Below are 20,641 nucleotides of genomic sequence, written 5' to 3'. Positions count from 1 at the left end.
CATTGTCATTACTGGGTCTGTATCCTAAAAAGATCGTAAAAGAGGGGAAAGGACTTACATGTGCAAAAATATTTGTAGCAGTTCTTTTTGGGGTGACAAGAAACTGGAAATTGAGTGGATGCTTATCTGTTGAAGAATGGCTGAATAAGTTATGGTATGTGACTGCTATGGAATATTATTGTTCTATAAGAAATGATGAGCAGGGTAATTTCAAAAAAAGCCTGGACTTACATGAAGTGAAGGAACAGCCCAGTTCCCTTACATCACCATGAAGTGATGGTGCCGAGTGAAGTGAGCAGAACCAAGAGAACATTTTACGCAGTGACAAGAAGAATATGTGATAATCAATTGTGGTGGACTTGCCTCTTCTCAAACACGAGGTGATTCAAGGCAATTCCAGTAGACTTGGGATGTAAAAATGTCATCTGCATCCAGAGAGAGAACTATAGAGACTTGATGTGGATCAAAGCATAGTATTTTCTCCTTTTTTGTTTGCTTTTTCTTTTTCTTTGTTCCCATTTGGTCTAATTTTTCTTGCACAGCATAACACATATGGAAATATGTTTAAAAGAATTGTACATATTTAATCTATATCAGAATGCTTGTTGTTTTGATGAGGCAAGGGAGAAAGGGAGAAAAATTTGATGAAACTATCTTTACAAGTATTTGGAAAAATAAAATATTATTTAAAATAATTTTTAAAAAACTAGAAAAATGCAATTGTCCTAAAAAAAGAAATGTATATCTTGAGCAAAAAAAAAAAAAATCCCACATTTACTATATGAATCTCATTGCTTGAAAATGGTTAACATTTTCCCTTATAGAATTGTGGTCATTGCATTGATAAGAATTCTTATGTCTTTCAAATTTGCTTATTTTTACAATATTTTATTTGATCCCATTTATCTCACTTTACATAAGTATAATGAAACCATCCTTATCATTTCTTATGATACAATGATGTTTCGTTACATTACAATTGTGTCAGACTTGGGCAGCCCAGTTCCCTACCCAGCCTAAACCAAATTAAAATGCAAAATTAAAATTGGGAGATGTTAAGAAAATATATAAAAATACAATGTAACATATAATGTTAATTTGAGAGTTTTTTCTGTCAAAATGTTGTGGGTTCCAAAGCAAGAATCCCTATTTGAATGTGACACAACTATATTTATATTCATATAATTTGTTCTGTCTTATACCATATATATACCATATATAACTTGCCCCTTAGTTTCCAGTTCTTTGCCTCTACAAAAGAATTACTGTAAATACTTTTGCATATATAGATCTTTTTCCTCATATCTTTTGGACCATAGGCCTAGTATTGGCATTGTTAGGCCATAAGACATGCACACTTTTACTAAGTTTTAGCTAATTCTAAAATGCCTTCCAGAAAGGAAGGACCAATCATACTAACTGGGCATTAATGTATTTCTTTTCCTGCAGCCCCTCTAATATTTGTCATTTTCTTGTTTTGTTAACTTTGTCAATGCAGTAGGTGTGAAGTAAAACTTCATAGTTGTTTTAGCTTGCATTTCTCTCATTATTAGTGATATGGAGCATTTTTTCATATAGTTAACTATATAGGGTATATTTCTTGCTTTACAGAACTGCTTATTTGTGTCTTTTGATCATTTATCAATTAGAGAATGGTCTTGATTTAATTTAAATCAGCTCCTTATTAAAAATGAGATTTTTATTCGAAAACCTTGTGGCAGAGTAGTGTGAAGGTCCTTTTGTTTATATAAAATTACAGGCTGCTTTATTGTATTCTACATTTTTAGTTTTTTGATGCACCTAGATCCATAATCTTGATAATATGGCCCCAAATTCCCTCCACAGGTACAAAATAAAACACCTTGAGTTTAATTAACATAGTAGATAAAAAGCAATATAATGACAAATTAGTAATTTAAAATTAATGAAATAAAACTAGTCTTTAGACGACTTATTTATTTCTGTGTTGGTAATTCCTGTCTTGTTGAAATTTAGGAATATGTCACCAGTTGTACTGTTAGAGAAATATCTAAAACAACTATCATTTATGTAAGCTTATTCCAAATATTTTATACTTCTACAAAATAAAGTTAACTATAGTGTTAATTGAAGTTATGAAGGAAATAACAGGCTTATCTCAGTTTGAGTCTCATTTGAATTATTACTGATCAGGTTATTAACAGGTGAGACTAAAAAGATAATTCTTGCACTGCCTTTGAATTCAAAACTAGACTGTTGCTTAGTACTTCTGTGACTTCAATCAAATTTCTGAGTTCTCTGGATCTCTTTCTTTATCTGTAAAATTGAACAGCTTGCCATCTTAGTTTCTTTTGAGATCTATAAAGTTTAAATCCTAGTCTATAATGTGTGAATTATTTTAAAATTTTTTCCAATTCCTTCCTAGATATTTAGAAGAATTATAAGCATAAAGAGACTGCGATTTTAATGTAAATATCTTAAGAAAAAATTTCAGGTCTTAAAATAATCAGCTTTTTAATTCATATACTATTTTTAAATAAGTAGTTTCTAGACTGACACTTTGCTCCCAAATATCAATAACATCAAAAAATTGAGTATTCAGTTCATTTTCTCTTGATCAGTAAAGGGGATAGAGTGCCAGCCTGGAAGTCAGGAATTCATTTTCCAGCCTTAGATCTTGGCTGTATGACCCTGAACAAGTCCTTTAACCCTGTTTACCTCAGTTTTCTCATAATAAAGTGGAGAATGAAATGGCAAACTACTCCAGTCTCTTTGTCAAGAAAACCCCAGTTAGGGTCACAAAGTCAGACACAACTGAAAAAAATGAACAAAAATTGTTTAAAGAAACTTTAGTCCATCCTCCTCATTTTGCATATAAAGAAACCTAGGCCCAGAGAGGTATACAGTAGGTTAATAGCTACACTGGCACTTAAAGCAAGCATTCTTTTATTTTTTTTTATTTAATTTTTTTATTTTATTATAGCTTTTTATTTACAAAACATGCATCTTTCAACAATGACCCTTACAAAACCTTCTATTCCAAATTTAACCCTTCTTCCCCCATCCCTAGATGGCAGGTAGTCCAATATACATTAAAATATATGTTAAATCCAATATTTGTATACATACTTATACAGTTATCTTGCTGCACAAGAAAAATCAGATCTAGAAAGAAAAAAACCTGAGAAGGAAAACAAAAATACAAGCAAACAATAACAGTGAAAATGCTATGTTCCCAAAGTCCTCTTTCTGGATGTAGAGGGCTTTCTTCATTAGTGAACAATATAACTGGTTTGAATATCTCATTGTTAAAGAGAGACATGTTCATCAGAATTAGTCATCATATAATCTTGTTGCTGTGTATAATCTGGTTCTACTGATTTCACTTAGCATCAGTTATGTAAGTCCATACCTCTCTGAAATCATTCTGTGGGTCGTTTCTTACAGAACAATAATAGTCCATAACATTCATACACCATAATTTATTCAGCCATTCTCCAATTGAGGGCATCCGTTCAGTTTCCAGTCAATTGCCGCTACAAAAAACGCTGCCACAAACATTTTTGCACATGTGAGTCCCTTTCCCTCCTTTATAATCTCTCTGGGATATAAGCCCAGTAGAAACACTGCTTTTTGAACATAGTTCCAAATTGCTCTCCATAATGGTTGGATTCGTTCATACTTCCACCAACAATGTATCAGTATTAGGGCCAGTATTCTTGCCATTATTCTATATTGCTTCTCAATAGCTTATGGTTTAAACTCTGCAAGTAATTTGCTCATAATAGACATTAAAAAAAAAACAACTTGAATTTGTTGAGTTGAATTAGGTTGCTTCACAGATAAGCCCATGTAATGTAGACATTTGTTACTTGGGTAACTAAGCTCCATAGATAACATTCAAAGGTGACTGGTCATAAGTTGAATTACCAGAGTTAATGGGGAGTAGAAGATAGTAGCATAATAAAATACAAGAAGATGACTTCTCACTTTCATTCAGAGATATTACCTTGTGTCCAACCTTTACTCTTTAATCTACTATATAGCCTTAAAATCTGGGCAGCGAATGACAGCAGATTTCAAGTCTATGTAAATTGTGAAACAACAATTCATAGTGGATTTTAAGCTTACAAAGTACTATGGTAAATTAAAGTTAATTGAAACTGTATGAGAATAACTCCCAAATCTATACCTTTTTCTCCAGCCTATTGTGAACTCCTGCAGTCTTCAGTCCTTGAACTATCTACTTAACATCACTAGGAAGTTCTGCAAACAATTTAAACTCGATGTATCTAAAACTGAACTTCTCTTCCTTTCCTCCCAAAGCTGAACTTCAACCTCACTCATCTTGTTGATGACATTGAGTCACCCACATTTGAAATACTAGGTACATCAATTAGTTACTAAATCTTACAAATTTTACTTTAGAAATATTATTCATTACTGTCTACTTACACTATGACCAGTCATGTTATGCTTCCTAGTTTATTGTTCCAGCTCTTCCCTATCTCCAGGCCCTCCCTCATGACAATCTGTCTTTCATACTGCTGCCAAAGTAATCTTCCATATTCACAAGATAATCATGTTACTCTCTTTGTCAAATGCTTTCTGAAGTTTTTCATTGCATACAGGATGTAATTCACACTAGCCTTCCAAAATCTCATCCCAATCTATTTTTCTAGCGTTTTAGCTAAAATTTACTATGTCCTAATTTTGATCTTACCCTCTCCCATATCTATGCCTTTGTTTTTGCTGATTACCATACCTGGAAGGGATTCTTCCTCATTGCTCTCCTTGAACTTATTTTCCATTTCATATCAGTTCCCAATCCTCTTAAAGCCCAATTTAATTGTTACATATTCCAAGAACGCTTCCCTGGTGTGCCACCCCGCTTTCCCCCTTTTCCCCCCTAGAAGTGTTCCCTTCTCACTAAAATTTCTCACACTGCTCTTTTTGACCTTGGAACATCAGACATTTATTAACTACTTAGCATGTGAAAGATATTTTGCTAAGCAACAGACATATGTAGGTGGAAAATGACCCTGTTCTTGCCCTTCTCTATTGTAGTTTGAAGTTGTATAGGCATAAAATGTCCTGTGAAAAAGCACAACAACAATGTAGGGACAAAAAGATTCAGACAAAGTGCCATAAATAATTTGAGGAACCAGAAATTACCTAATGCTGGTAGAGTAGAGAAGATTTTGTGAATGTTATGGCACCTGAGTTGGACCTGAAGGAAGAAGGGAATTTAGGGAATTATTGAATTTGAGATTGAAGGTAACTCAATAGCTGTCTCATCTTACCCATACCCTAGAGAAACTCCCCACTAATCCTGCTTAAGGACTGAAGCTATTACATCTAGAGGCAGCTCATTTAATTTTTGGAAAACTATGGGCAAGATCAGGAACAATTAGTTTTGAGAAGATATGAAAGAGCTGAGGGAAAACAGGTATACTAATGTGGAGTTTAAACTAGTAAAGCCATTCTGGAAAGCAATTTAGAACTGTACCCAAAAAAATCATCAAACTATATTCTTTGATATGATTAGAGATCAATGATGTGCACAGATACATTTAGAGAAGCTCTTTGTAGTAACCCAGCAAGTATAATATGGGGTTAGGTGGTCACAGTATGAGTGGAGAAAGTAATGAATGATATTCTGAAGGTATAATTTATAGTATTTAGTAGCTGACTGATGTATAGAATAGGAAAAAGACATCAAGGGCATGGTTTACCTATTAAGGAATGGTTAGGCAAATTATGATATGTGAATGTAGTGGAATATTATCATGTCTTAAACAACAAACTTGATGGTTTCAGAGAAATGTTAAAAAAGCAAGCCTGTGGAAAAGATTTTCACAACAGTTTGAAGTAACTTTGAAGTAGTTGAAGTGACAAACCACCATTCCAGAAGACTGAAGATTCAGAATGAGTCAAAACAGTTTTGGACATGGGCAGTGTTGGAATTTGTCTAATGTATATGTTTTTTTTTAATTCAGTTATAGGAAAGGAGGTGAAAAGTAGAGAAAAGAATTGCTTAATAATTGGAAAGAAAGTTATATGTTAAAAACTACAAAAAGCCCTCTATCTTCACTCTATCTACTCCTCAAGTTATTCTATGTCTTTTCCTTTCTCATCTAAATTGGAAAAAAAAAAAACCCAACTACATTTGCTCTACTTGCCTCCAACTCTTTTCCTCTTTTCTACCTTTTGCAATCTGAAACTGCTTTCTCCAGACCTCTCAGTGATCTCTTAATTGCTAAATCTTGCTAATCTTTTCTCAGATTTATTCTTTTTGACTCATCTGCTACATTTGACCCTATTGTCTACTCTACTTCAGGAGGATATTCTCTCCTTTCTGGGTTTTAATGATAATTTCTCCTAAAGATCATACTATAACTCAGTCTGTCCTCCACATCATGCCCTGTAAATATTCTCCAAGGCTCTATCTACTCTATACCTTTTTCTCTTCTTCATACTCTTTTGGTAACCTCATTGGATCCTGAGGGTTTAACTATTATTTCTTTGCAGATGATTCTCAGATTTATATGTCCGTTCTCCATTACCTCCCCTGAACTTCAGCCCTGAATCACTAATTGCTTATTGAACATTTCAAACTGGATGTGTCAAAGACATCTTTAATTCAATATGCTAGTACTGCATATGTTATTTTGCCTATTCTCCCTCTCCCTCAAATCATCTCTTCTTTAAAACTTTTCTGTTCCTGTTGAAAGCAACCACCATCCTTTGAATTTACAGAGTAGTAACCTTGCATTATTCTGGAATCCTTCTTTACCTCACATATTGAATTAGTTGCCATATCTTGTCATTTAACCATGTTCTCCACTCACAGCTACTATTTTAATTCAAACCTTCATCACTTCTCCCCTAGATTATTTCAGCAGTCTCTCTTCATTCTAGGCCATCCTATGCAACTGCACACTCAATCTTCTGATACTAGATTTCACCAACTCCAATGTCTTCCTATTGGCTCTTGAATAAAATATAAATTCTTAAAACAATTTCTACTTCAGGAGCTTTGTGGATAGTGTGCTAGGTCTTAAGTCAAGAAAACTTATCTTCCCGAGTTCAAATCCAGTCTCAGACACTTTTCTCTCTGTGTAATCCTGTTTACTTAACCCTGTTTACCTCAATTCCTTATCTGTAAACTGGAGGAGGAAGTGGTAAACTACTTCAATGTCTTTGCCAAGAGAACCCCAAATTGGGGTACAGAATCACACAGCTGAAATGACTGAACCAGAAAATATTTCCAACCTCATGGGACATTACTTCCCTTCCAGTCAACCCATCTTTCTATTCTGTACCCAACATTCTGTCTCCTATCTTTATATGTTTGTACTAGCTATTCCTGAACATCCCCTGGAATGCATTTTTTTAACTCTATGTAGCACATGCATCAAGTTCAGCATGGAGATTTTCCTGATTCTCCCAACTGTTAGTGCTGTCCCAACCTTGCATTAATATACATTGCATCTGCTATGTACATATACATATATGTGGATCCCATGGAATACATGGAAATCATATAATAGAACTTATGTATTTATAATGCATTTTTATATAAATATATGTATATGTACATATATACACACATATATTTGTCTCTCCATTATCATAAGTAAGCTTGTGAGTAGAAATTGTTTTATTCTTTATATATGTATTCTTAGTACATAGCACTGTGCCTAGCCCATAGTATGCACTTGTTTAGTCATGACTGACTCTGCTACCCCATTTGTTGTTTTCTTGGCAAAGATACTGAAGTGATTCTCTATTTCCTTCTTCAGCTCAGGAAACTGAGGCAAACCAGGTTAATTGACTTGTCCAGGGTGATGCAACTAGTAAGGCTATCTGAGGTTGGTTTTGAACTCCAATCCAATGCAGCACCTAGGGCTTAGTAAATATTAATTGATTGAAGTTTGTTCCAGGAATGGCTTGTAGGAAATTAGTTAGATAAAACACTTATTAAGCATTTAGTTTATCAGGCATTGTGCTACTCAGTCCCTACCATTAAGGATCTTATATACTGTAGGAAAAAACAGTTCATAGATAGGAATTAAAAAGTTGGGAGGTGTGGGAATAGGGAGGGTGAAATAGTGGTCTATGTGGAATAGGAGTGGTAAATGTCTGGTTCACGGGCCATATAATCATTTGCTGAGGCAACTGCAGGCAACAAGCTAAAAGCTAAGTACAAGAACCTTCTACTATTTGAGTTTTATATGTTAATAATTTTGTATGGCCTGTGAATGGTGTTCTAAATATCTAAATGATTCTTGGCAGAAAAAAAGTTCCCCACTTCTCATGCAGAGATATCTGTTAGGAGAATGGGGTTTCAGTATTCAGGAGAGGAGGAGCAAGAGGAGGAGACTGCCAGAGAAAGTTGGAGAAAAGCTACTAGTTAAGTTTTACTAGATAGTAGAGTGTATGAATATGAATCAAAGGAAATATGATCAGAAAAGGAAAATGGCAGCATAGCAAAGAGTTTGTGGGGATTTTTCCTAATGACCACTGGAGGTGCCATTGAAGGTTTTTTTGATAAGGGCATGACATGGTTAAGACCTGTACCTTAAGAAGATCATAGGATTAAAGATTTAGAGCTTAATGGTTTTTAGTATGTAGACTGGGATAAGGAACCTTTTTTCTGCCAAAGGTCATGTGAATATTTATGGCATCATTTATGGGCCATACAAAATTATCAATTAAACTCAAATAGTGGGAGGTTTTTGTCACCTGCAATTATATTGGCAGGGCCAGATCAAATGATTTTATAAGCCTTATATGGCCCATGGGCAGATCTAGATGGGCCTGGAGTCAGGAAGGCCTCAAATACTAACTAGTTGTGTCACTTAATCTCTGTTTGCTTTAATCCAATGGACCAAGAAATGGCAAGCCTCATCAGTATCTTTGGTCCAGGTGCTATGGTCTAGAGAATCACAAAGAGTCAGTCACGAGTGAATGAGGGAGAAATGAAATAGGGGCCACAAAATGATACATAAGGATCACTGAGGATCACATATTAACTTAGATAGTGACATAGTAACATTATGTCCTTTATACACGTGTGTATATGTGTGTATATGTATGTATGTGTGTATTTGTTGTTAAATGTAAGCCAATAAATTTAAATCTGATTGGAGTGAATTAGAAAGAAGTATAGGTGACCTGAGGGCAGCATGTGAAACACCTGTGTTGCATTTTATAGATTAGGAAATGGAGGTTTCCAGGAGGTTAGATTATTTGTACAAAGTTACCCAGATAGTATTATGTGGGGTTTTAAACCAAAATTTTTGACTGCAGAGTCAGAAATCTATTTACTGAACCACATCAGACTTGTGCATTAGGAAGATTATTTGGACAGTCATGTGAATGATGATTGGAAAGAAGAAGGGAATGAAATAAACAAGATCAATTAAGAGTTTTTTATAAGTTATTTCTAGACTTTTATACTCTTCCTCATCTTAGATTATAAACTCATTGCAGTTTGGGATTGGGAATTTTTTATCTATGTATATCCAGTACCTAGCACAGTATTTTATAAATAGTAAGCACTTTATACATTTTTTAAAATTAAATGCTACATGAGTGAACATCTATAATCTATATTAAATGGCTTACTGTCTCAAGGAAGGGGCCTTGTGAAGGAAGGAGAGAGAAAATTTAGAACTCAAATTATAAAAATGAATGTTAAAAATTGTCTTTACATGTAACTGGAGAAAAATAAAATGTTATTAAAAATTAAATGATAAAGGGGTTGCCTTTTATGTAGGGCTTTAAAATAAGTTTTTTTTGTTTTTGTAAAATCACCTGCTACTCTGTATAGTACAAGATAGTGAGATCTAAATGTATAGTTTTCTATTTTCTGTGTTTGTGTGTTTTTAAATCCAGAAGAAATGAGAAACTTGGGAAGCTAAACAGGATATTATAACTCAACCACATAAGAGATAAGAAGCAAAGTTGGGATCTGAATTCAGGTCTGACCCCAAATCTCTTTCTATCATGTCACACCACTTGTATCATCCTGTTTAATTTTTCAAGTTTATAATTGTCAATTTTGTAACCTTTCTGAACTTGTTTGCTTACCTGTAAAAATGAGTGGATTGAAAGGTCTCTAAATTTTCTTCCAAATCTAGTTGTGATTGCATGACATAAGATGTGACAGAATGATAGATTATAACCTTAGTTCAAGGATATGATGAAAACTGTCTTGTTTTTGACATTGAATAGAATTTTAAGTGACGGCTGCTTTTTTAAAAAGACATTATAGAGTTATCATACTATTAGAATTTTAGAACTGGAAGGGACCTTAACAGTTTAGCTCATTTTGTTTTACATACCAGAAAAATGGAATCTCATAGATATTAAGCAAGTTGCCCAATATCATGTGGCTAGTTAGTAGCAATGCTGATAGCAGAACTTGAGTCCTCTAACTCAGTCAACAAGTATTTATTAAATGTTTATTATACATCAGATACTGGGCCAAGCTTTCAGGATACAAAGAAAGGCAAAAACACAAGAATTTTCTCAAGGAATAACTAGGTACAAACATTCTTAAAAATATGAAGGGGTGGGAAGAACACTAGCTAGAGAGACCCAAAAAGGCCTTCTTTAGAAGAGATTTGATTTGAGCAGAGCTTGGAAAAAATTCAGAGCAACTAAAAGATAGAGGGCAGAACATTCCTGGCATAGGATGTTTGTATGGGGACAGCTAGTGCAAAGATGCAGAAGTAGTAGATGGAGTATTCTGTTTGAGAACCAAGGAAGCCAATATAACTGGCACATAGAATACATGAAGAGGAGAAGTACGATGTAAGAAGACTAGAAATGTAGAAAGGACATATGGTGTGAAGAGCTTTAAATGCCAGAGGAATTTTTATTTAGTTCTATAGGTGATAGGGCCTGATTAGAGCTCACTGATAAAGGAAATGATGTATCATGCCTACACTTTAGAAAGACGACTTTAGGAGCTGAGTGGAAGATAGATTGGGAGCAGAAAGAGGCTTTAAGGTAAGAATACCAATTAGAAGGTATGAAATAGGGATATGAAAAAGAAGTTTTCAGAAACAGAAATCCAAGCTGTCTATAGCTATATACAAAAAAAAAAAAATCATCTAAATCACTAATAATTAGAGAAGTACAAATTAAAATAATCCTGAGATATCAGTTTATATCCATTGATTGGCAAAGTTACAAAAAGAAAAATGGCAAATGTTAGAGGGACTATGGGAAAACAAGTACATTATTGCATTGTTGGTGGAATTGTGAACTGATCTAACCTTTCTGAGGGAGCAATTTGGAATTATGCCGTAAAAGCTATTAAATTGTGCATATCCTTTAACCCAGCAGCGACTATTAGATCCATGCTCCAAAAAAGATCAAAGAAAGAGGAAAAGGACCCATTTGGAAATTGAAGGGATGGATGCCCATCAATTAAGGAATGACTGAATAAGTTATTTAGTATATGTTTATGATAGAATGTTACTATACTATAAGAAGGTGCCTTTAGAAATACCCTGTATAAACATACATGCAAAATGAGGTGAGCAAAACCAGAAAATAATTTATCAATAACAATATGGTAAAGACAAACAGCTTTGAAAGACTTAGGAACTCTCATTAATACAATGAAACCAACTATGGTTTCAGAGGAACCATATGCTTTTTACATCCAGACAAGTGGTAGACTCAAAAGTGCTGATTGAAACTTTTTTTTTTTTTTGTGGGGGAGGCATAGTTAATTCCAAAATTCATTTTGCCTGACATACTTTCTCAGTTGCTGAGAGATGAGTAAATGGAGAGAATAGTTCAGATGTGAAAGCTGTTATGAAGATAGAAATGATAAGATTTGGCAATGAAGTGGATATGTAAGGTAAGTGAATAATAGTTGAAAATGACTCCTTAATTGTGATTCTGGGTGCCTGGGAACATGATTGAAATAGTGATATCCAAGTATCCTTTCCATGATATTTTCTTTAATTGGGTTCTCTTAAGATAAGTGATGTAACACAATGATATTAATAAATTAATAATATTAATCATTAAAATTAATATTAAATACATTTGATATCATAAATAGTTTGGGCTTATATGTGAGTTTGTGGTATTTCTATTGAACTTTTAAGCAATTTAAAATTTTATCTTTCATGAGATAAAGGTATATCTATGGGGGAAAATTGGAGCCAATATACACACACAGGAATATTTAGCAACTTTATGCTAAGTCTATAATGGCAACTCTATGCTAGGGCTGTAATCTTTGAGCATGAAACAACATTCAAGCAAAGAGTAAATCTATGATCCTGGTCTCTTTATCATTAGCTCCAATTAACTGTGGCTTTGAGCTTGTTCATCTCAGACATTATGTGATTGTAGCATGTCATTCACATTTCTTCCCTCACTCTCTCTTCTTTTACTTGTTTAATGTCCTTGCCACCACTAACCCGTCTACTTATACCTTGATTTCCTCTTGTCCATTTCATCTTGTTGGAGATTGTCTAGCAGATTCCCTCTCCTTCATCACAATTCTTTCACTAATAATCTTCCTGGCTACACCATGTAGAAAAACACGATATCTCTCCTCTTTATAGTTCAAATTCTTAGGAAAGCTATCTAGAAAAGGTGCTTCCACTTTTTGTCATCTTTCTCTCTTTTCTAATGTTGTTGCAGCCTGGCTTCTGTCCTCATTATTCAATTGAGACTGCTCTCTCTAAATCTATATCCTTTTTTCAGACTTCAAACTTCTTAGTTTCTGTAAAGCCTATGATACCATCACTATTTCTTAATACTTTCTTTCAAAGATTTTAGGACCCTGTTATCTCCTATAAGCCTCTTTGGCTCTTCAGTCATTGGTTGCTTAGTCCTTTTCAGTCATCCAGGTAATAGAATTAGATGTCCTATATTGATCTTAAACTCCAGATATCCAAAAGTGAACACATTTCTTCTAATAAACCCTCCCCCCCTTGTGAGCTTCTTTTTTACAATTGAAGGTAACAACATCCTCCCAATTACCTAAGCTTTAATAACCACGTATCATTGTCATTTGCTTTCACCCAAATATTTCCCCACGTTCTACAAGTTTTTCCCACTTAATGTTAGTACCTTCAGTTTAATCAGTATGTATCTTTTATGTACATAGTTATTTGCATGTTGTCACTCATCTCATTAGGATATGAATTCTGAGGGCAAGGATTGTTTTTTTCTTCCCTTGTGGTCCCAGGATTTTGCTCAGTATGTGTTAGCATAATTTAGCACTTAAAGCCTGTTAATAGTTCAATAATCCACTACTACTCTGAAAGATTTATGATGAAAAGTTCTATCTATACCCAGAAAAGGTATCTGAATACAGATTGAAGCATTTTCTCTTTTTCTATCTCTTTTTAACTTAATTTTTCTTGAGGGTATTTATTTTAATTAGGATGGGAGATAAATGTTTTCTTTCACAACTTGACTTTTATGGAAATGTTTTGCATAACTTCACATGTGGTTTCTTAATTGTGGATGGGGACAAGGGAGAGAACCTAGAACTCAAAAATCTTTGTAAAAAATGTGTTTTGAATGCAACTGGGGGAAAATATAAAATAAAATAAATGTCTGTTGATTTTACAAAGCTATAAATTTTAAGCAAAATATATTTTGAGGGAGAAACACAGAAGGGAAATTTGAGGTTGTTGGATGACATAGTTTTTATTATTTTGAAAAAGATAAGACATGATGCAACTTCAGTTAACACTGATACAATCAATCACCTAGTTATGCAACACAGGAGGTGTCATAACACTTCTGCCTTCAGTGATTAATCATAATTTCACACTGTGTGTGGCACAAAGTTTTGTTCTGACATATAACACATTCTAAGCCACAAGAATTTGCTCTACACCTTGTATTGCATGTGGTTACACAGTCCATGCACAGCATCCTTACCAGAACATTCGCCGTGTATTTTAGAAAGATTTTCAAATCCTGCACAGATCATACTATCTGTTTGCATCATTCAATCAAAGTAAGAAAATTAGCTCATATTGATCAATTAGCTATCAACTCTTGGACCTGCCTCAGTTAGAGAAATTCAGAACCATTCCCCCTGCTATAACTTGAAGAAAAAGTATTTGCTGTTTCCTCTGAATTTGTCCAATCCGGGGTGGGGGTGGGGGAAGTTTTATTGATATGAAACCCACTGCAAAACCTCAAAGTCTGCATGTGGATGATTAAAGCTAGTACACAACATAGGCATATTTCAGAAAAAAATATATATGTATGTATGCATGTATTTGGCAAGCATAGTTTTCCCCTTGCTTTGAGCTTCAAATATCTTTTCCACATTCTGGACAGAGGATATCATCCCTCTCAGTGAGGAAACCACGTCCAACTAAGGACAGAGAACACTTCTTGCAGTTGAAGCAGTCATTATGCCACTGGCGTTCTTCAAAAGAGATATACTTTGTTCCTCCAAGTCCTGGTGAAAGGAAAATTTGCATCAGATGGAGTAAAGACATATTGACTTAGGGACTTGAACTGAGATGAGTGAAGTAGAAGAAATGTTCATCCATGGCCTATAGCTGAGGTTAGTTTTTGCTCAAAGGAAATGGAGTCCCTCTAAGCTTGACTGCTTGGTCTTTTCTATTTGTCTCTTTCCCTCAAATATTTGTCTCTTTCCCACAAAGATCTTTGAGGGAATTAACTGATTGTGATGGAAAAACATTACTCCATTAGAAAAAATAGTATACTTGGGAGAGTATTAAGAAGTACATTAAATTCAGTAATTTAGTCAACAAATTTTTATTAAGCCCTTTCTGTGTGCTTAGCATTGAGAATACAAATATAGAAGAAAGAATGTTCCTGCCATAGAGCTCACATTTCTAAGGCAGGAAGACAACACAGAAAAAAAAAAAAAACTGAAAAGGAGAGAAAGATGGGGGACAAAGGTACTCCACAAAAACACATTTAGTTCTGAAATTCTGCCGTCTGGAAAAAATTAGTTTGCTATAATTCCAAATGGACATAATTTCTGTGCTTTTATATGTGGATTCCTTATGGGGAAAAATGGTTGTAGTTTAAAGCAAAATGTCCTTATAATATTTACGTTCAGGAAAAAAAATCCACTATTGAAGAATGTCTGTGGTTCATAAAATACTTAGTGCTGAGTAACTGGGCCTGTAGTGAGGAAGACTCAAGTTCAAATTCTGCTCCAAATAACAAGTAGCTATGGGACCCTGAGCAAGTTAGTTATATGCTCTCTGCTTCAGTTTCCCTATTTGTTGCTTGTCCTTCATTCTCGAAAAAGACCAGTGACATCAAGAGACTGATGTCTTTCTCGACTTGCAAGAGAACTGGGTTTAAGTAAGGCAGAACTGGGTAAAGTTAACAGCCTTATTCTCTCCCTCCAGAGTCCAAAGTCCAATGGTAATATGTAGGTCAAAACAACCGGATGGCCCTTCCCTATTTGTAAAATGGTAATAATATTAACACTTACCTTCAAGAGTTGTTATGTGGATCAAATGAGATAATGTATGTAAAGTTCTTTGTATATCTTAAAATGAGACATACACACACACACACACACACACACACACACACAAATTCTGATTGTTGTTTAGTCATTTCCAACTCTTCATGATCCCATTTAGGCTTTTCCAGGCAAATATATGGCTGGTTTGCCATTTTACATATGAGAAAACAGGCAACTAAGATTAAGTGACTTGCCCAGGCTGACATAGCTAAGTTTTACTGATTCCAGGCCCAGCACTCTATCTACTGTTCTACTTAATTGGTATGTACATATATGTGTACATACATACTTATGTATATGTTTTTGTAAATTACTATCAGCTGCTTATGGTGAATTCAGACCATTGATTATTTCTAGTCTACTATATTAGAGCATATTAATCCGAATTCTACAACTCTTTAATAATGGGTTTTAAATAATTGAAATCTTTTTTTTTTGTATTACTTTTCACATGAACTTATGCAAAGTTAAGCAGAGTCAAAATAATATAGACAATGACTAAAAGAACAACTACACACACAAAAAAATCAAAAGTAAATGTTGTAAAATTAAAAACAATATACCTGGAAAGAACAACTACACACACACACAAATCAAAAGTAAATGTTGTAAAATTATACAAAGCATGGTTCAAAAAAAGAGATATGAGAGGATTATCCCAAGCTTCCCCTTTGAGGAGATAGGAAGTCCACAGGTATCACACATTGCATTTGTTTTTTGACTTTTTCAAAGTATTGATCAGTTGTACTGATTTTTTTCATTTCCTTTTTCTTTAATCTTTAAAAATACTAATTGTTATATGAAAGGGCTCATACGAGGATATTGGAGAAAATATGATGATATAAAAAAAGATATCATTAAAAATTAATTTTAAAAATTAAAGATCACTGTCATTTCCACATATATCTTCTCTACCCTCATGAATGGCATCTCTCAAGAGGAACTAGACTGAGTTGTAATAAATAACCAACAAAGACTCAATAACCAAAATACTTAGTAATTTTGTTAATTTTTGAATTTTATGAAAATGAGTGACCACATATTCACCATATATTCGAAACCAAGAATACATGGTCAAAGAATTATTTTTTCAAATTTTATTAAATTCATTAGGTGTATCCCTTCTTTCCTTGAAACTGAAGCTATCCTGAAAAATCAAGTCCATATAAACACCATCACTATAAGGTACCTGGAAGTTATCAAACTTATCATAGATATGAATGGTTTTGAAATCATTTAACCATCCCTTGAGTTATGCAAAACTTAAATTAAGAGTTCAATTCAATGAAAAAAAGCATTATGTATCTACTTTGTGTGTAATCCGTAGATACTGAGGCTGTAACTAAATTAATAAATATAACTAGGTTAATTGTTGTTGACTGAAAGAAATACAGAATTTGGATAATATGCAATTTTTCCTGTCCTCATGAAATTGAGAATAAGACATAAACATATAATATACAATATCCTACAATAAATGCATTAGATAGGTGCCAAACAAAGTACTTTTTGACTTTGGTTTCTCTTTGATAGCCATTCTTCCCACCATGGAAGAATAGAAGAAAGAGCAAATGAATCTCATTTATTCCTTTTTCAGTTTCCTCATTTTAAGGAAATTGAGGCCCCAGAGAATCTTTGAGTTCAAATCTATCCCAGTTTTTAACACTTTATTGAACTGAAGTCATGGAGAAGTCATTATTCACTATGCTCCATAGATTGGAGTCAGTGGGCAAACTCTGAGAAGAGAGAATACAGCTTCCATCCCAATAAAAAAGCCCAGAAACCCCACTGTCAGTCATACTAAGTCTGATAATAAAAGAATATATAGCAAAGGAGACTTAAGGGATGCAAGGAGTCTGGAATTAATTTCCCTCTTCATGAAATTTCCTAGTTTTTATCTGGAGAAGACTTCATTCTTTTTTTTTTTTTTTTTCCTGAAGCAAGTGGGGTTAAGTAACTTGCACAGGATCACCCAGCTAGGAAGTGTTCAAATTTGAACTCAGGTCCTCCTGACTTCAGAGTTGGTGCTGTATCCACTGCGCCACCTAGCTGCCCCGAGAAGACTTCATTCTTATTGTTACAAACCTTCCAAGTACTATATTATTATTCCTACAATAGAAATGAAGATGAGGTAGTGAAGTCAATATTTTATTGTCCAATATCATGAAATGTTTGTAAGATAGATAGATAGATAGATGGCAAAAGATATTCCTTGTCCTCAAGGAGCTTACAATCTAAAAGATTTTAATAATCTACAAATGTAATGCTTTAAAATTTGTCCAGCTCTTTCCAGACATTCTTTTAAACTTCACAACAGACCATTCAGGTAGGTACTATGAATATTATTATCTTTATTTTATAGATGAAGAAACTGAAGCTCATAGAAATTAAATGTTTGGCTTATGTTCACACAAGGGTCTAAGTTTTAGAGACAAGATTGTAAACTTGGACTTTTCTAATTAGGGCAGCTAATTGGCACAATGGATAGAGTGCTGGGCCTAAAGTTAGGAAGATTTCATCTTCTAATTCAAATCAGGCCTCAGATAACATGTGACCCTGGGCAAATCACATAACTCTGTTTGCCTCAGTTCTTCACCTATAAAATGAACTGGAGAAAGAAATGGTAAACCACTCTCTTTGCCAAGAAAACCCCAGTGAGATCACAGAGAATTGGACCTAACTGAAATAAATGAACAACAATTTTTCTCACTTTGATTATGTTATGCCATGTTGCTCATTTGATCCTTTGTATGTTTAGTCAACCAATTTAATATTTTTTTAGTCACTAGTGCACACTGGTTTGAATTAAAAAATAAAAACAAAATTTCATTGTCTGTCCTCAAAGAGCTATTGGTTTTTCCTTTTTTTTGACCTGGACCTGGGATCTACAGCCCATCTACCTTCAGAAGGATGCCTACTCTGCAATTCAGAGTTTCCTGAGGAACTAAGAAGGGTCATATCCTCAATATATATCAGAGAGGGAAATATGAACCCATTTCTTTCTCACCAGCTCTGTATCAACTACACCTTATAATTAAAAAAGTCAACTTGACCTTGAACAGGAGTTCCAATGGGGTAAAGCTGCCAAGTCTAGAATCACCTGCTTTCTTTTATCTCATGTGCTTGTCATATGTTAATAAACAGCAGTGCAGGAAATAATCCAACTTGAAGTTGGATTAAGTCAACTCCAAGACAAAAGAATTAACAGATTAGAAGTGACTAGACAAGCTAAAGTTGACTAGCAATCTGTGGAAAGGGATAGATAAGTCAAAGAGATTAAAACAGTTTTTCCCAGAATATTAGCCTATGGCAGGGGTTTTTAACTTGGGATAGATTTTAAGGGATTCAAGAACCTAGATGAGAAAAAAAAATCACTTCCTTATTTTCATCTATTTCTAGCTGAAACATTTCTTCCAGTTATAAACCATGGTAGTGTTAGGCTTGTTCCAGACTACACAAAGGGTCCAAGGAACCCTAGTCTATGGTGAATAAAATTCAGGCAGTGAATAAAATCAGATTAATTTTATAAAATGTTATACTTTAAAATTTTAAGCCAACACATGTATAAACTGACCCTCCTCAGATTTATAGACATTTTCTACTTAATTCAAAGCAAATACCTACCACTGATGGGGTTGGTGCATCCAGCACACTTCTTGGCATATAAATTACAGAAGCAGTTGAGGCAGTAGGCATCCTCATCCCGGGAAGTGAAACGTTGTCCAGACAGCTGCTTCTTGCATTCAGTGCAAACAAAGCATTCTTTATGCCAAGGCTGTTCTCTATAAGTGACTCCCCCGGTAGTAATAGCCTAATATGAAAAATGAAGATTTTTATAGGGTCAACTTCTTAAAGATAATTGCCTGACAATTGATCACAATAACGAACTTTTTCAGCTGTCGATGTTTAGTTCTTTTCAGGATTCTTTCAACACAAGCATAAGTTAATTTTTGGAAATTTCCCTAATGGATTGCTTCACAGAACTCACCTTTTCTTCTTGTAGCCTCATCACACAATTTTATTTTCCTTTTAATTCTGGGGGATTTTTGTTTTTGTTTTTTAGCTTTGAAAGGGCAATTGAAGTATTTCTAGGGAAACATGTTGCAGCATTCTGTAGTCTGGAAATATAATCAATTTACATACCTTTTTTTATCTTTATTTAATAATTACTTTATATTGACATTCATTTCTGTTCCGATTTTTTTTTCCCTCCCTCCCTCCACCCCCTCCCCTAGATGGCAAGCAGTCCTTTATATGTTGGATATGTTGCAGTATATCCTAGATACAATATATGTTTGCAGAACCGAACAGTTCTCTTGTTGCATAGGGAGAATTGGATTCAGAAGGTATAAATAACCCGGAAAGAAAAACAAAAATGCAGATAGTTCACATTCGTTTCCCAGTGTTCTTTCTTTGGGTGTAGCTGCTTTTGTCCGTCATTTATCAATTGAAACTCAGGTCTCTTTGTCAAAGAAATCCACTTCCATCAAAATATGTCCTCATACAATATCGTTGTCGAAATGTATAATGATCTCCTGGTTCTGCTCATTTCACTTAGCATCAGTTCATGTAAGTCTCGCCAGTCCTCTCTGTATTCATCCTGCTGGTCATTTCTTACAGAACAATAATATTCCATAACATTCATATACCACAATTTACCCAGCCATTCTCCAATTGATGGGCATCCATTCATTTTCCAGTTTCTAGCCACTACAAACAGGGCTGCTACAAACATTTTGGCACATACAGGTCCCTTTCCCTTCTTTAGTATTTCTTTGGGATATAAGCCCAATAGAAACACTGCTGGATCAAAGGGTATGCACAATTTGATAATTTTTTGGGCATAATTCTAGATTGCTCTCCAGAATGGTTGGATTCGTTCACAACTCCACCAACAATGCATTAGTGTCCCAGTTTTCCCGCATCCCCTCCAACATTCATCATTATTTTTTCCTGTCATCTTAGCCAATCTGACAGGTGTGTAGTGGTATCTCAGAGTTGTCTTAATTTGCATTTCTCTGATCAATAATGATTTGGAACATTCTTTCATATGAGTGGTAATAGTTTCAATTTCATCCTCTGAAAATTGTCTGTTCATATCCTTTGACCATTTATCAATTGGAGAATGGCTTGATTTCTTAT

General features: G+C 34.3%; 2 protein-coding genes across 5 annotated transcripts in view; one reads left to right on the top strand and one right to left on the bottom strand.

The window, feature by feature from the left end:
- C3H2orf49 (chromosome 3 C2orf49 homolog) overlaps positions 1-20,641 on the top strand; it is a 42,225-nt gene that overhangs the window by 10,458 nt on the left and 11,126 nt on the right. The gene's annotated exons all lie outside the window — the stretch shown is intronic.
- Positions 13,659-20,641, bottom strand: part of FHL2 (four and a half LIM domains 2) — a 101,437-nt gene continuing 94,454 nt past the window's right edge. For all 4 annotated transcript variants that reach the window (XM_051984315.1, XM_051984316.1, XM_051984314.1 and 1 more), the window contains exons 5-6: positions 19,124-19,310; positions 13,659-14,446 (exon numbers count right to left, since the gene is read on the bottom strand). In XM_051984315.1, coding sequence (XP_051840275.1) covers positions 14,295-14,446; positions 19,124-19,310 — 339 coding nt within the window. In that variant the 3' untranslated portion in view covers positions 13,659-14,294. The remainder of the gene's footprint in view (positions 14,447-19,123; positions 19,311-20,641) is intronic.

Source organism: Antechinus flavipes, chromosome 3 (genome assembly GCF_016432865.1).
Source record: "Antechinus flavipes isolate AdamAnt ecotype Samford, QLD, Australia chromosome 3, AdamAnt_v2, whole genome shotgun sequence".
NCBI lineage: Eukaryota > Metazoa > Chordata > Mammalia > Dasyuromorphia > Dasyuridae > Antechinus > Antechinus flavipes.
Note: the sequence above shows the minus strand (reverse complement) of the source record. Positions and strands in the feature narration are given on the sequence as shown.